The sequence below is a fragment of the Hyperolius riggenbachi genome, chromosome 4, assembly GCF_040937935.1.
Source record: "Hyperolius riggenbachi isolate aHypRig1 chromosome 4, aHypRig1.pri, whole genome shotgun sequence".
Lineage (NCBI taxonomy): Eukaryota > Metazoa > Chordata > Amphibia > Anura > Hyperoliidae > Hyperolius > Hyperolius riggenbachi.
In genome coordinates, this window is record NC_090649.1 from 71,613,275 (window position 1) to 71,630,972 (window position 17,698).

A 17,698-nucleotide genomic window follows, 5' to 3' on the forward strand; every position below is an offset into this window, starting at 1 on the left:
AAGGGGAGCCACAACATACTTGCCCTAGGGGCACAAAAAAAAAGAGTACATATTGTCTGGGTGCAGCTCAGTCCGTCACGGGGAGAGCCGAATGACGGCTCTCCCTGCTGCCACTAAACTCAGAGGCGGCGTTAAATACTATTCCCCCTCCGAGTTGTTGCATTGCTGCTATGAAGTCAAGTTAAGAGGGCTAGCGCTCAAACGGATAGTCTTTGATGATATCAAGATATGATGTCAGTTTCTGTAGATGAAATATGGAGCAAACACTCCCCCCCAATGTGGTTAGACTCACCGGATGATGCGGCCTAGTGGGTCCGTCAACGCCTCAGGGGTATAGGCCACCCCTCAGCCACTCAGGCAATATCTGCTGGGCACTTGCGGACCTCTCCAGGTGATGAGACAGGGGCAACAGTAGGATGCAGTTCACTCCACATAAAAGATTGCTTCCAGAAAGAAAAAACACGCTTCACATAGCGTAAAAGTACCAGGGGTGATACTCACGTTTATTAAAAAATGAGCAAAGTTCATTACAAAAAGTAAAAAAATGGTTAAAACATATATGGGATGCGGCTTGGTATGAGGAGCATACACGCTAGGCCAGGTAGCAATAGTAGCAAGCTAGCTCAAGCCCGCGCCGACTCCTGTCACACTCAAACACACCGCTCGTATCTCCGTGTACCAAACGCCACTGCGTCCAGTGACGTCACAAGTTGCGCCGCTCCGTAGCTCCGCCCAGGTGTTTTAACCATTTTTTTACTTTTTGTAATGAACTTTGCTACTGTTCCTACTGTTGCCCCTGTCTCATCACCTGGAGAGGTCCGCAAGTGCCCAGCAGATATTGCCTGAGTGGCTGAGGGGTGGCCTATACCCCTGAGGCGTTGACGGGCCCACTAGGCCGCATCATCCGGTGAGTCTGACCACATTGGGGGGGAGTGTGTGCTCCATATTTCATCTACAGAAACTGACATCATATCTTGATATCATCAAAGACTATCCGTTTGAGCGCTAGCCCTCTTAACTTGACTTTCTCACGCTAATAGCAAGGAAGCGCTGCACTGTGGATTTCAGTGTTGGTTTTGTCTTTTGTAATTGTTTCTGCTTTTGGATACAACTTTCTGTGAGCGCTAGTGCCTATCTAATACTATTGCTGCTATGAAGGTGCCCGGTTTTGGCGCACGGTGCTCAGCGCCGCACGCCAGTATAACCTGCTTTGCATAATAAGAGTGAATCCGGCCTTGCCTAGCATGAAGTTAGTGGATCTGTAGCACCATCAGCATTTGGTTTGGGCACCCAGTAACACTGGTATCAGCATCTGGCCACCAGACCACTGAAGCAGATGTAGATTACAGAAGGTTGGTGTTGGTTCAAATTAGAATTAGCCATTAAGATTAGAAGAGTTAGTGTTAGGGTGTATGGTAAAGGGAGAGTATGCATAAATAAAACCAGGGATTGGACTTAAAGGAGTCACCCGACCACACACACATTTAACTGGTCGCTCCGCCCCCCACACACACTTTTGGCTTAAAAAAAGAGGCCAAATGCAGAGAGCCAGTGATCAGCTGACCCCTCAATTTGCGACCCTAGCCTCCCATATAGAGTCCGAAACTCCATCCGGGGGTTACAAACCTGCAGGGGAAACACAAGGACTAGAGCACAGAGAGATATGGTTATGGCTATAATATGCATATATATATGTTCAGCCTACATGATGGTGGCTGGTTATAGGGAGATTAGAATTTTCAAGATTAAAAAATCAGATGTCAAGAAGGGTTAAGATTATTCAAGGGGTTAGGGTTAGGCATCAGGAAGAGGTTAATCTTAACGAGTACAAAACCACATACTCACTTAAGCAGAAGAAAGCCTCTGGATCCCAATGAGGCTTCCCTCGCTGTCCTCCGGTCCCTCAAGATTACAGACAAGGGCTTGTCATTATTCTGATCAGGGTCACGCTCCTCTTCAAGCACGCACGCAAATACACTGATCCTGCGCGAGTTCGGTCGTGCCTATGCAGTAAGCTGGAGCCGCACAGCTGCAACTCATGCTCATGACAAAAAAGGAGCATGGTCCCAATCAGCAACAGGGAACCAGAGAATGCCATGGGAAGCCTCATTAGGAAGCTTCCCTCTCCTTAGGTAATTATGTGTTTCTCAACCCAAGCTTTGGCTTGGGTTCTCTTTAAGAAGGCTTAGGCACCAGGAGTGGTTTAAGAAGGTTAGTAAGGTTAGTGTTAGGTATCAGGAAGAGTTTAACACTCAGAAGAAGGTTAGGAGGAGTAGTCATCAGGAAGATTCAAGAGATTAACTCTGAGAAGAAGGCTAGGATAAGGCACGGAGAAGGTGTTAGCACGGGGAAGAAGATTAAGCAGGGGCGTAGCAATAGGGGGTGCAGCGGTAGCGACCGCATCGGGGCCCTTGGGCCAGAGGGGCCCCGAATGGCGCTACCTCAACTACAGTATTAGCTCTATATTGGTCCTGTGCTCATAATAATCATTTATATATATACTTTGAATAGTGGTAATCATTAACAAACTATTCCCCATCCCCTTCTTGCACCTCTGACATTGTAGTTGCCATTGGCAGCTTTTAGTGCGCCGTTTCAATCGCTATGTATAGAGTGCATGGGGGGCCCCATTGTAAAACTTGCATCGGGGCCCACAGCTCCTTAGCTACGCCACTGAGATTAAGGTTAAGCATCAGGAAAGAGTCAACACTGGGAGGAAGGTTATGGTTAGGCATCAAGACAGGGATTTAGCGTACGGAGAGAGCCTTTGGTTAGGTGTCTAGGTTTTGGTTAGGTTAGGCGTTGGGTGAAAGGTATTTAGTATTCTGGGGGATAATAATCAGTCAGTTGACCGATGGGGGAGATACACCAAAATACCATAAATAACATTTGTACAAACCTGAAAAAGAAAAAGAATATCAATAATTGCTTTGCTACTACGCTACTTATTGGAAGCAGGCAGCCACACTCACTCCGCTAAATCCATAAGTACCCCCCCAACATCCTTCTGCATGGACTCACACTGGTCATTTGCATGTTAATTCTATTCATTTCTGCACCACAACAGCATAATTACCCATGGCGAAGAATGGTATTCCCAGCAGAGTTGAGTTGTATCTTCCATCGGTTACGAAAAAGATCCCTGCCGCGGTGACACTGGAAATACATATGGTGAGCACTCCGAGCAGACCCAGAAAAGGCTTGCTGCGTAAGCAGTCCTTCATAGAGCTGGAGAGAGTGGCAGCCAGGAGGACCAGCATGAGACTCACCACTATCTTACTCCTGGACAACTCTATGGTTTTCTGAAAGTCTTTGAGCAAGCTGAAGGACGTCAAGGAGTAGAGGTGAATGTCCGGGTGCTCCTCTTGCAGCTGGTGAACTAGTGTGCAAAATTCATTCTCCCATTGTTCATTGATGTGGTCCTGCAAGGCCGAGCCATAGTTCTGGAGGTAGTAGGTCATTTGGATGGCTCTGGCGGACTTCACCCGCTGATCCTTGCTGTTTGGCACTTCGGCAACACCTCCCAGCTGGTGTCCGATAAAACTCTGCCTTCCATTCTGCAAAGACACAAATCAAACCTCTGCATTATAAAGCTTACAAGAAACTAAGCACTAAATTGGTAAAATATAAAAAAGGTGTAAAATGTATAAAAAGGAACCTCCCCAGGACTACATCTCCCCGCATGAATAGTGTTGGCCAGGAACTCGCAACACTGCCGCTGGTCTGGAGGGGGAAACTGTGGCACCCGTAAAGAAGATGGTAGAGCCCATACAGACAGGGGGCTAGTGGCAGCCTCCAAAGGTAAGGAATGCCTGTCACCCTCCTTCCCAACTGCCCTCTATATTTACAAACCTCTCTTAAGGGGAGGTTAGTTTTATATATTTTACTAATGCAGTGCTCAGAGTACCTGTAATGACTCAAAGCAGAACATGAAAAATTATTAATGTTTTATTATCCTGGCTTCAGCACCAGAAATGTTTGTTAGAAATTTATATTGGGTGTGAAGCATCACCCACCTCTAGGCTATGAGGTTATCCAGCCTTCTGCCCCAGAGCGTACGCAGTGGTACAGAGGCACCAGTAGTGTAAAATAGTGATAAAAAGTTTTAAAATGAGGGAGGTTAGCGGTGGACTTACGTCCCTGATGTCAACACAAGATACCGTTGATTTTTTCAACAAAAAATAATTTATTCACATACTCCAAATACATGCAATGCGTTTCGTGGGCACATCCCACTTCAACAGGCTGTAAAACAGGAGTATCTCAAACTGTGGGACAGAGGAAACGATAAAAGCTAAGTACCCTAGTATAATGAGTTCAATTTTTGTTACAGCTGTTCATATATAGGTAAATAAATAAAATAAATAATGAATTAAATACTAGGGTACTTCGCTTTTATCGTTTCCTCTGTCCCACAGTTTGAAATACCCCTGCCATGGATGTCCATGACATCCATGGCTACAATTACTAGGTTATGCCTAATGATGTTGATCCAGGGATTTTATCTGATTGCCATCTGGAGTCAGGAAGGAATTTTTCCCATTTGGGGCTAATTGGACCATGCCTGGTGGGTTTTTTTTCGCCTTCCTCTGGATCAACAGGGGTATGTGGGGGACTGGCTGGAGTTGTACTTTGTACTGGTTGAACTCGATGGACGTATGTCTTTTTTCAGCCAAAATAACTATGTAACTATGAGTCACTACAGGTACTCTGAGCACTAAATTAGTAAAATATATAAAACTAACCTTCCCTTAACCTTCCTGGCGGTAAGCCCGAACTGAGTTCGGGCTATGCCGCCGGAAGGCACCGCTCAGGCCCCGCTGGGCCGATTTGCATAATTTTTTTTTTGCTGCACGCAGCTAGCACTTTGCTAGCTGCGTGCAGTGCCCGATTGCCGCCGCTACCCGCCGATCCGCCGCTATCCGTCGCGCCGCCCCCCCCCCCCCCCCAGACCCCGTGCGCTGCCTGGCCAATCAGTGCCAGGCAGCTCTATGGGGTGGATCGGAATCCCCTATGACGTCACGACGTCGTTGACGTCGGTGACGTCATCCCGCCCCGTCGCCATGGCGACGGGGGAAGCCCTCCAGGAGATCCCGTTCTTTGAACGGGATCTCCTGATCGCCGGCGGCGATCGGAGGGGCTGGGGGGATGCCGCTGAGCAGCGGCTATCATGTAGCGAGACTTTGTCTCGCTACATGAAAAAAAAAAAAAAAATTAAAAAAAAAGATTTGCTGCCCCCTGGCGATTTTTTAGCAAACCGCCAGGAGGGTTAAGAGAGGTTTGTAAATAGAGAGGGCAGTTGGGGGGGAGTGTGACAGGCATTACTTACCTTTGGAGGCTGCCCCTAGGCCCCTGTCTGTTTGGGCTGCACCAGCGGTGGACTTACCTCCTTGATGTCAACACAAGATACCGTTGATTTTTTTCAACAAAAATAATTTATTCACATACTCCAAATACATGCAACGCGTTTCGTGGGCACATCCCACTTCAACAGGCTGTAAAACAGGAGTATCTCAAACTGTGGGACAGAGGAAACGATAAAAGCTAAGTACCCTAGTATAATGAGTTCAATTTTTGTTACAGCTGTTCATATATAGGTAAATAAATAAAATAAATAATGAATTAAATACTAGGGTACTTCGCTTTTATAGTTTACTCTGTCCCACAGTTTGAGATACCCTTGTTTTATAGCCTGATGAAGTGGGATGTGCCCACAAACGCGTTGCATGGATTTGGAGTATGTGAATAAATTATTTTTGTTGAAAAAATCAATGGTATCTTGTGTTGACATCAAGGAGGTAAGTCCAACGCTAACCTTCCTCGTTTTTAAACTTTTTATCAATATTTTACACTACTGGCGCCTCTGTACCACTGCGTACAATTTGAGTCCACCTCTGGTGGAGGGGATTTGGCCCCTTTTTCTTCTGAACTACAGAGAGCGACTTCATAATCCTGAGTGGGGACAGGTCTTAATCTCCCCACCTGCCTACATAGTGGTTACCTGGACGGTAACCCAGACTTGTGAGTATAATCTTACAACCACTTTCCTTACTCCACATAATCCAGTACATACTACACCATATCGGGCTCTCTGTGTCACCCTCCCTTGTTCTGCCCCAGAGCACTCTGGGAGATCACTGATACATTTAAAAATGTAAATTTGGGTAAATTCCTGGTAGGGAGGCGTGGCTCCAGATTGACTGGCAAGGGTGAGTGAGCAGGCAGGAGGTGGTTGTTGAGGAGGATCAATTAATGAGTGCAGTGTTTTTCCCCCTTTTCCTAAAAAAAAAAAGAATTGCACTTGCACTTGAACAGGACAAGACAGGATTAATTACAGAACACAACACAGTGATATTGAAAACTATAAATGAGTATATTTAGCTCTCTGGCTGGAGATAGGCCAGGGCAAAATAATTTTGGATAGTAGTTTTACTGCTCCTCATATGTGGGAAATTCCATCACTCTGTGCCCAAACAGGTAGTAGGAAATCTCTCCAAAGGTGACAGAGACAGCAACAAATTAACATTTTACTGAGTAGGGCCTGTTTCCACTACACGCAGATTGGATGCAGATTGGTTGCGGAAAAACTGACTCCAATAAAAACCAATGGACCTGTTTCCACTAAACGCGATTTTTCCGAAGCAGATTTTCCCATAGTCATTCATTGGAGTCAGTTTTTCTGCATCAGATCTGCGTGTAGTGGAAACAGGCCCTTAAAGGATACCCGAAGTGACATGTGACATGATGAGATAGACTTTGCTATGTACAGTGCCTAGCACACAAATAACAAGGCTGTGTTCCTTTTTTTTCTTTCTCTGCCTGAAAGAGTTAAATATCAGGTATGTAAGTGGCTGACTCAATCCTGACTCAGACAGGAAGTGACTACAGTGTGACCCTCACTGATAAGAAATTCCCCTTTGTATCTCTTTCTTTCTCTCAGAAGCCATTTTCTGCTAAGAAAGTGTTTTACAGGAATTTCTTATCAGTGAGGGTCACACTGCAGTCACTTCCTGTCAGTCAGGACTGAGTCAGTCACTTACATACCTGATATTTAACTCTTTCAGACAGAGAAAGAAAAAAAGGAACACAGCATAGTTATTTGTGTGCTAGGCACTGTACATACACATGTCTATCTCATCATGCCACATGTCACGTCGGGTATCCTTTAAGAAAGAGGTAGAATTCTTATTGCTCTCCTTCACTCCCTCCCCTCCCAAAGGTTTCCAACTCATTTCTACACTATTGTGAGGGTTTAATGGGCAGTAGATATATAAGGGAACAAGACAAGTAATAAATACTATTTTTATGGTTTACCATCTAAAATGTACATAAAAGCAATAAACAGTCTGAAAAAAAACTATATTTCTGGTCAAAAACGAAATTCATAAAAGCAGTTAGTATATATGTGTTATGATCATGTCTGCAGCGTTTACTGCTGGCTGCAGTGGTATTGTAACCCAAGCAGTTCTGATATCATTACATGCATTTTCTTGCATAGTTTGGTTTGCACTTAAACTAGTTGCTGATTCCATCTGCAGTCGCTCTGAAGTTAATGACAGTTTAATATGCTTTTGTGTAAACAAACATTGTCTGCTGCAATGGAGGGGCAATCCCTTTCCTGCAGGCTGCATATCATTGTCTGCCTTTTCCTGCTGTCAGCCTGTGATTAATTACCATTCACTTGTGTGGGAATCTGCAGGTCTGCTCCCATTGGATGACCTCAGTATAAAGAACTGCTTCCTGCAATGCTTGATGGGCTACCATAGTCTCAGATCCTGTCTGTTACTCTGCCCGTGCCCCACCTCGTTCCTAGTCCGTGTGGACTGCGCTGACTCCTGCGAAGGGGTCAGCGAGTCCTCCTAGTTCTGCTCTTGTTTCTAGAAGTTGTTACTTTGCTTGTCTTGTGTCATATATTGGTTCATCGCCAATATATACGCATACTTGCACGTTTATTATTTTCCTTGTATTCGTGTTACGTTGATACATCAGTGTCGCTGATATATACGTACACGAACTGTTTATATCCTGTGTTCCGTTAGTCAGCGTTCCAGCACGCTGAGCTAGTTATCCTGTTCCTGGTCCTGTTTGTGGATTGCGTTCATCTCTGCGAAGAGATAGCGAATCCTTCTGAGTCCTGTTCCCTGTATTACTCCAGTCTTAGTCAGAGTTCCTGCTTATGTCATATATCGGTTCATTGCCGATATATACATATGTTAGTCAGACGTTACAAATAGTTTCATTGATAGCTGTAATTGTAATACGCTAGGAAATCATACTTATTGTATATTTATCTGTGTTACGTTCATCTATCTTGATCCTGCTATTTCCTGACTATCCTGTCCTGTCTTTGTGAGGCACGCCATTGCTGCAAACGCATTGGCTACCTCATTCCAGTCTGTTTTATTGTGGACGCTTGCTGTCACTAAGTAGTGGCTAGTTAAGCAGGCGTTCATTCTGTCTACCTGTCCTGATCTCCTCAGTCCTGGTTTATGCGCTCAGCGCTACTTTGCGCTGAGACGTTATTACGAAAGTGTTGTTTGTGGCTGTTCGGATCTGCACCGGCTCTGTGCACCACAATCTCCTATTGGAGTCAGTCCTCTCCTCCACTAAACTGGGGATATCCTGATTCCTTGTGCTGGTGTGTGTACCTCCTTCACGTCAGCTTATGTGTTGCATGCTGACTGTGGAGATTACACCTCCAAGCGTGACAATATGTATGTAATATAAAGTGTATTGGTGCTGATCTTGGAAATTCGCAACAAAGGAGTTACAGTCAGATTGCTGGAAATACGAGAGCAGATTTAGCAACCAGTGCAAAAAAAAAAAATAAAAAAGCTGAAGCAAAACTGGTGCGAAAGGTCAGATTAAGGATTTTGATTGGCCATTCTGAACAAGTGCTTCAGGTTTTGCTCCAATGTTCCTTGGACTGGTCTTGATAAATCTGCCTCAGTGATCAGTTACTCCCAGGTAGGAAGTCCAATTTGTTGGAAAAAAAAGTGGGTAAAAGGGCAAAGCATACCTCTCCACTACCTCTATCCAAAATAAACTACAGTTCAAAAGATATGCAAAATTACAAAACTATCTATGGGAATACCCTTAATCACATGATGTGGATGACAGCTGTCTGCTTATAAAAGAGCGTTGGATGCCGTAGCCATTCTGAGGTGCCAATCTTACCTCAATTCAATCATGTTTTAATATCCAAAACAATCTATCTCTTCAGAACTGTAAGAACATGTCAATTTTAAATTGCATTGGTTGGTGTTCAAAATATCCATGAAGCCGAAAAGCTCACCCTTGTTACCAGTCCAAAAAAATGGGGACATTGTCTTTGTACCTTTGCTGCCCAAGTATGTGACACAGGTACATGTCGAGGTCCTCATTAGAAAAAAGGTCTCTTCCCCACTCCCAAGGAACAGGTTCGCCAGCGATGGAGCACAGATAGTGCCCATTGTGGCCCCCTGTATCTGGAGGTAGTGAGTCCCATCAAAACAAAAACATTGTATTTCAAAAGAAAATCCAACAAAGTCAAAGTAAATTGTGTGTGGGGAGTTTCCTCCCTCCTTATTTCATCCAGGAACAATTTAACTGATTATACATCCAAATCGTGTTTTATGCTCGAAAATGAAGCCTCAACATCCAAAGCTACCAAGATGGTATCATAGGGCATCTCCAAATTTTCCAGAATATTCAATAGGTGTAATGTGTCCTTAGCATAGGGCGGGAGTTGGACCACATGCGGCTGTAAGTGGGCATCAATGAATTGACTCACCTTTTCAGTCAGAGAACCCCTACTCGGGTCTTCCGGGAATAGGGGTCTTCTGCTTGTAAATCTTGGGCAAGGCATAAAATGTTGGGGTTCTTGGTTCGGGTACCTTTACAAATTCAGCCAACTCTTTTGGGATGAAGTTCTTTCTCCATAGTGTAGCTGGGTGCACACAGCCCACTTTTTAAGCAGAGACTATTTTCTATAGATAGTGGCCTGCACCACGGATTAAACATTCGGAAACTCCTCTACCATTTAAGCACCAGCAAGGGTTGTGCTTTGCATATTTAATTTTTACCTTTCACTTTATGCTGGTGGGTTGTTTTTAAAGTGTTGCAATATGTTCAATAAAATATTTTTTGCAATTTTGCATATCTTTTGAACTGTAGTTTATTTTGGATAGAGGTAGCGGAGAGGTATGCCATGCCTATTTAATACCGCTTTTCAATATGATATACAGGCTGGTGACCCCTCCACTCTAACATAATTAATTAGTTTTTATTTTTCTAACTCTTGGACCCTTAAATTACTTTTTTAACTCCAATTTGTTGCTTTATATAACTAGGCCTCACATTGCAAGTTCACTTATCTTTCAACAACTGTTTCAGCGTGACTCTATGTTACGTTTACTGTGTTTTTGAGTCTGAGAAGTCGTTGAGACTCACGTCTGTTATTAATAGACTCAGTCTTGACAGGGTTCTGTTTATATATTTTCTCCCTTGTTTTGTTTCCTTATGTTCTCCCCGTTATTTGTGTAAGAACGGATAAAAGAGACTCTTTCCCCTAACAAGACTGTAAAATAGTCTTTACGGCTTCTGTGATGTCGCCTTTGTAAGATAAGTAAACGTCCACTGGGCCAATAATTCGGAGCTCGGTGGCTATCTGTACGCGGGCAGATAAAGCATCTGGTGGCTTTATGGGGATCATTATTCTTTATGGAGGCGCGGTGCAAAATGTACAATAAATGTAACCTTGCCACCATATTTCTGTGTCTATACAGCTGCAACGTATATAAATATGTATGAACAAAGGATATCCTGTACATAGCGTGAGAGAGGGGCCAGTTTTATGAAAAAAAAGTGGGCATAAATTCCCTGATCCTTTTGTTCTCTCGAGTGTCGCAAAAAAATAAATCGCAGTCCTAATTGGAAGCTGTTGTTTCCATAATTCAGACTGCTTAAAGGGAACCAGAGACGAAGCACCCTCATGTATTTTACCATATACAGTATGTATCACAATCTAATAAAAGAAGAAATGAGAAAACCAGAGTAGAAACATAGTTTTTGACATGGAGATGTCTACAATTTTGGCTTTTTGGAGCACTGAATAAAAGAGGTTTGGTAAGAAAAGGAGGTGGAGTTGGTAAAAGCAGTAAAGGTACAAGAATTAGTTATTTGGCAATACAAAAAAACCCACAAATAAACAAACGAAAAAAAAAATAGAAATGAAGGAGATTTGAATATCTAAATGAAGCTTATTTATTCTACAGTGATGTCCCAAAAACAGAGAGCAGCAGTTGGAGCTGCTCCATTGATGTGTCTAATCATAAAATAAACCCTGCAAGCTGGTGCTTTATAAATGAAAGGTTGATGACAGTAACGTAAAAGAGAGACAAATAGCACTGTCACCGATAATTGCTCATGGTCTCAATGAAGATGAGAACATGGAAAATAAATTGTCTTTTCATGAAAACTTGCAAACAATAGTGGATGACAGCAAAGGTAAGATCATAATACTGGGGGAGCTCAGTACAAAAGGCGCAAAATATAACACAAGACTGGAGAATATGCTCTAGAGCGTCACAATACTAGTAGAGAACTGTATTATAATTTTACATGGATAGCGATTTTATTATTACTAACACCAAATTTATCCATAGAGACATACAGGTGAAACTCGAAAAACTAGAATATTCTGCAAAAGTCCATTTATTTCAGCAATTCAACTTAAAAGGTGACACTAGTATATGATAGGAACTCTTTGCAAGTGTTTTGGATGAATTAGCTGATTAGAGTCTGACACTTTGAGCCTAAAATAGTCAACATGTTCTCAATATTCTAATGGACTCAGATTTTGATTTTGGGCTTTTCATAAGCTGTAAGCCTTAATAATTAAGATTATAACAAATAAAGGCGTGGAATATCTCGCTTTGCATGTAATGAGTCTATTTCATATGTTAGTTTCACCTTTAAAGTTGAATTACTTAAATAAATGGATTTTGCATGATATTCTAATTTTTCGAGTTTCACCTACATGTACCCAGCCATTCCCTGGCTCATCAAATATTTTCCAGCCTTTATTTGTTATAATTTGATGATTATGGCTTACAGCTTATAAAAACCCCAAAATCCAAATCTCAGGTCATTAGAATATAGTGAAAATGTTGAATATTTTAGGCTCAAAGTGTCAGACTCTATTCAGCTAATTCATACAAAACACCTGCAAAGGGTTACTATTTCATATATTAATTTCACCTTTTAACTACTTTACGACCGCACCACGCCGATTGGCGTAAGGTCCTTGGGGCGGAGTTTGCAGGGGATCGCGCGTTCGCCGATGCACGCGCATTGCCACTCTGGTGGCGGAGCTCCGCTGCGCCTTCAATCTCCCAGCGCCGTCTAATTAACCTGTACAGCACAGCGATCTAAGGCAGCGCTGTACTGGAGACAGATCATGCTGATTGGCTGGCGGGGGGAGTAAAAAAAAAAATAGTAACATTTATTACAAAAATAATAACATAAATATTTGTAAAAAAAATAAATAAATAAACATCTGGGGGCAATCAGTCCCCACCAGCAGAGAGTTTTGTTGGTAGGGAGAAAAGGAGGAGGGGGGAATCACTTGCGTGCTGAGCTGGATGGCCCTGCAGCGACGCCTTAAAGCTGCAGTGGCCTTTTTGCTAAAAAAAAAAATGGCCTAGTCTTTAGGGGGGTTTAACACTGCGGTCCTCAAGTGGTTTAGTTAAATTACTGAAATGAATGACCTTTTGCATTTGCACAATGTTCAAATTTTTGAGTTCCACCTGTACTTCTTCTCAAGTGATTTTGGAGAAAGGATTGTGCATAGGTTGTTTGCAGTGTGCCGTTGTTATTTGTCGATTGAGTCACACAATGCACAGCTAACTGTATGATCAGTTGGCCAGACAACCTGACAACGTCGTTGTCTGCTGAAGCTAGTGACACATCATTAGAACGTCACCTACTGTGTTTGGCCAGCTTTGAATTCTAGCGGAAGATCCAACCTACCTACATAACGAGACAAAATAACATGTTAGGTAGGCTGACATTATACTGGCTTGGGCTGTACAAAGAGGACACATGGTTATTCATGGTTATGTTTTACTTTGTAATGCAACAGACACATCTGCACTCCTCTATATGTGGTGTGCGAGTAGAGATGAGCGTAATGACTTAATTATGATTTCGCATAATTAGTGTAATTACGATTATGGCCGTAAGTACGTAATCGTAATGAAGAAGGATTTCGCGAAATTCCGCGTAAGCATAATTTTCGCATTACAGTGGGTATCGCGAAATTACGTTTGCCTTGCATGCAACCGTTTGTAAGCGTAGTTACATAACGTAATTTCGCGATAGTTCATATTACTGTAAGCGTTAATTTTCGCGTAATCTTCGCGTTACGGAATGCTATTTCGCATATAAAATTCGCCATGTAGTGATATTTCGCATCAAAATTCGCCATGCAGACGAAAATGCCTTTGGCGAAAATTCGTAAGCAACCCTGCTAACAAGTAATTACGAAATTCGCGAAATTACGAAGAAATGCGAAATTACGTTATGGTTTAACGTGAAATTACGTTATGACCGAAACGCGAAATTACGCATTGAAAATTACGCTTACGGTATTTTCAATTTCGATTTTAATGGCAATTACACTACCATAATTTCGCATCGTAATAGCAAATTTCGCATGCGTAATTATAGTAACGCGAAATTTCGAAAATTTCGGCTCAACACTATGTGCGAGCTACAGGATCAAGCCATGACAATGTAATTTAGAAGAAAAAGAAAGCGTTCTCATGCCTCCTTCTGCTCCGACTGGCTGTTGTACTTCAACTCCTCTGACCATGGACTCCGTGCTGGTCTTAGTGTGTATACCACCTCTGTTTTCCTTATAACCATCTACAAACCTTGCTCCATTATCATTTATATATTACTTCATGGTATATATGAGCATATTTATTTCCACTGTGGTTTCCTATTTATGCACTTTATTACACTTATGGTTCTTATCCTCATATGTAGTAGCACATTTTTGCACTGGTGACTTTAGGATGATAGCCATTCTGAGACCCGGTCACCCGGGTCCTCATCCCTCATACAGGGCTCTTAGCAGATCCTTGGTGGGTTTTATTAAAACAAGAATACAGGGCTCATACTTATTGTGAGGTGAGGCACTCATCGTTATTGTTTCCTCAAATACTGTTATATGTTTGACAGAGTGTTTTGGAGTCATTTGTCACCTTTTTAAATGTTTTTATATACCATATTTTTCTGGCTATAAGACGCTCCTGACCATAAGACACACTTAGGTTTAGAGGACAAAAAAGCAGGAGAAAAATATATTCTAAACCTGGTCATCCATGGTGAAGGGGCATCTTGTGGATTATGCCCCCTTATACTTGTGTCTCCCTGTGTCCACCTGTGTCTCCAATGTGTCCTCCCCTATGTCATTTTGTGTTCCCCTGTGTCCTCCTCTGCCCCCCTTGTGTCCTCCTGTGTCCCCATGTGTCCTCCACTATGCCCCTTTGTGCCCCCTGTGCCCTCCGATTGTCCCCCTGTGTCCTCCTCTGCATGGGCACAGGACAGGGAGTCCCCGACATTGCGGTGTGTTGGAGGTTCGTATTGGCAGCGTTCACAAGTCAGGAACTCCCTGCATTTGGACTATGAGAAGCAGTGACTTTCCCCCCCCCCCACTTTTGGTGGAGAAAAAGTGAGTCTTATAGTCCAAAAAATACAATTATTTGATCTGTGGTTTGATAAAATTATACACGTATTGCTTACAACCTTAATAGGATAGCCTGTGTTTTCAGGATTTCTTTTACTCCTAAACCATATTTTTCACTTTGTAATGCTATTGCGCTTGTTCTCTCCTGCCAGCCTTGCCACGTGTGATTCCCTTGTTATACTGGGGGAGATGTGAATCATTTGTTATTTGGAATAGAAACATACTGACGACATACAGGGTCCGTATGCAGCGACATGTAACTGCACCAGAGAGTGTCTCACCAATAATTAGGTTAGTGGCTTTTTTTCGCGTTCCCGGAGAGACTGGATGAGTCATATTCGGCTGCTGGTTGCTATACAGCGCTGGAACAATTATGTGGCAGCAGTAAAGCGATACCATGATGGTTATTATAACCTAAGCAGTTACAAAGTCTAGTGGCCATTGAGCTGCCAGGACATGCACTTCACACATGGATTCAAAAGCTTGATACAGAATTTTTTTTTTTATATAACTTGAAATTTTTATTGAAGGTTTTCAACATAAACAAGAATATAAACATTAGAGGAGATAGCCGTAAGCCCAAATAATGCATAATTGCATGAAAGTGTTGAGATATAAAATGATTAATAGGTTGCGAGACCTTAATATATATAAAAAAATAAGAACTTAAAACAAAAACTAGGAAAAAAACAAAAACCGAACTACCAAAAACATCCTAGAATGATAAGATATAGGCAGGGATGCTCGGATGTGCCTTATCCACGAATTCGGAAATCCGCGTGGTTGCAAAAAAAAATCCGCATCCGGCCCCGCCGCATGCGGATTTTCGTCCGCGTCCACGCAACCACGCGGATTTTTTCCCGTGAATGGCGTAATCACGCGCGGATTCACGCCCGGAGGCGGATTTTCTTTTAACGTTAATAACAAAGCCCCCATACATGCTACAGTCCCCCAAATAGCATGGATTATCGAGGTGATAAGGGGCAACATAACTTCAACATAAAAAATTCCCCCCAAAAAAATTTTTCTCGAGAAAATGGATTTTAAAGTGAAATCAACTCTTTAAATGGGGCTATTAATTGGTAATAAGTGGTTTTAAAAAGGGATATACGCGTTAAGCAGTCAAAGAGGTGAAGGCGAGTTCCAATGGCACTTGGCGGCGAAGGTACCGCTGGAGGAGAATGAGTGGCTGACGGCAAAAAGGCTCCAGCGAGGTTTTTGTAATTTTTTTTTTTTTTTTTTGCAGCAATTAGCAATGACATCGCAGCAGAGTTGTCAGTGGACACGGGCAGTGTGAACGCAGAGTGCAGTGGTGGTAGCGACTGAGTCAGGAGAAGGACTATGCGGGCGGTCAGTTCAGCAGCACAGAAGGACCACGGCAACATACTGGTGGTAGTAGTAGCAGCACAGCGTCATAGTGCTGGCCAAAAAATTAAATGCACCCGGCGACCCGGGCAGTGTGAACGCAGAGTGTAGTAGCGACTGAGTCAGGAGGACAAAGCGGGCGGTCAGTTCAGCAGCAGCAGCACAGTAGTAGTAACACAGCGTCATAGTGCTGGCCAAAAAATTAAATGCACCCGGCGACCCGGGCAGTGTGAACGCAGAGTGTAGTAGCGACTGAGTCAGGAGGACAAAGCGGGCGGTCAGTTCAGCAGCAGCAGCACAGTAGTAGTAGCACAGCGTCATAGTGCTGGCCAAAAAATTAAATGCACCCGGCGACCCGGGCAGTGTGAACGCAGAGTGTAGTAGCGACTGAGTCAGGAGGACAAAGCGGGCGGTCAGTTCAGCAGCAGCAGCACAGTAGTAGTAGCACAGCGTCATAGTGCTGGCCAAAAAATTAAATGCACCCGGCGACCCGGGCAGTGTGAACGCAGAGTGTAGTAGCAACTGAGTCAGGAGGACAAAGCGGGCGGTCAGTTCAGCAGCAGCAGCACAGTAGTAGTAGCACAGCGTCATAGTGCTGGCCAAAAAATTAAATGCACCCGGCGACCCGGGCAGTGTGAACGCAGAGTGTAGTAGCGACTGAGTCAGGAGGACAAAGCGGGCGGTCAGTTCAGCAGCAGCAGCACAGTAGTAGTAGCACAGCGTCATAGTGCTGGCCAAAAAATTAAATGCACCCGGTGACCCGGGCAGTGTGAACGCAGAGTGTAGTAGCGACTGAGTCAGGAGGACAAAGCGGGCGGTCAGTTCAGCAGCTCAGAAGGAGGACCATGGCAACTTACTGGTAGTAGTACCATAACACCAAAAAATTAACCAAGGTAGGCACTAGGCAGGTAGTAAATGTCTTTATAAAGGCAGGCATAGTTAACAACAGCACATGCAGCAGCCACTTCATGTCCCCCTGTGTCCGACAATAGGGGCCAGGAACTCACCTTCCACCCAAGCCTGGTTGATTTTCAGGAAGGTGAGTTTGTCCACAGAGGCGTGGGAGAGCCGAGAGCGCTTCTCTGTGACCACGCCACCGGCCGCACTAAAGCATCTCTCTGAGAGGACACTGGAAGGAGGGCAGGATAGGAGTTCCAGGGCGTACTGGGAAAGCTCGCTCCAGATGTCCAGTCTCTTGACCCAGTACTCCAAGGGGTCCACGGGGCTGTCGGTGTCATTGAGCCCGCTGGATGACCCCATATAGTCAGACACCATGGTGGTCAGTCGTTGCTTGTGCTGGTTGGTGGTGGATGCTGTGGCGGGCACCTCTGTTCTGGGCTGCTGCACTGCATACAGGCTCTTGCTTAGGCTCTTCAGGTCTCCGGGGCGCCAGTTGCTGCTGCTGCTGCTGGTGGTTGTTGTTGTGCTGCTAGTGGCAATGGCAGGCACCTCTTGCTGGCTTGGCAGAGCAGTTACAGTGGGGGTGGAAGGCTGGGGGAATGCTTCCAGTAGTCTGCGCACAAGGGCCTCCTTCAACTCCCTTGTGCGTTGCTCGGTGGTGGATGGCGTCATTAAGTCTCCCAGCTTCCCCTTCAGACG

At 44.0% G+C, this 17,698-nt stretch overlaps 1 protein-coding gene across 2 annotated transcripts in view; it reads right to left on the reverse strand.

Annotated features, from left to right (window-relative positions):
• PTCHD4 (patched domain containing 4) overlaps nucleotides 1-17,698 on the reverse strand; it is a 266,766-nt gene that overhangs the window by 41,940 nt on the left and 207,128 nt on the right. For both annotated transcript variants that reach the window (XM_068279068.1, XM_068279067.1), the window contains exon 2: nucleotides 3,077-3,557. In XM_068279068.1, coding sequence (XP_068135169.1) covers nucleotides 3,077-3,557 — 481 coding nt within the window. The remainder of the gene's footprint in view (nucleotides 1-3,076; nucleotides 3,558-17,698) is intronic.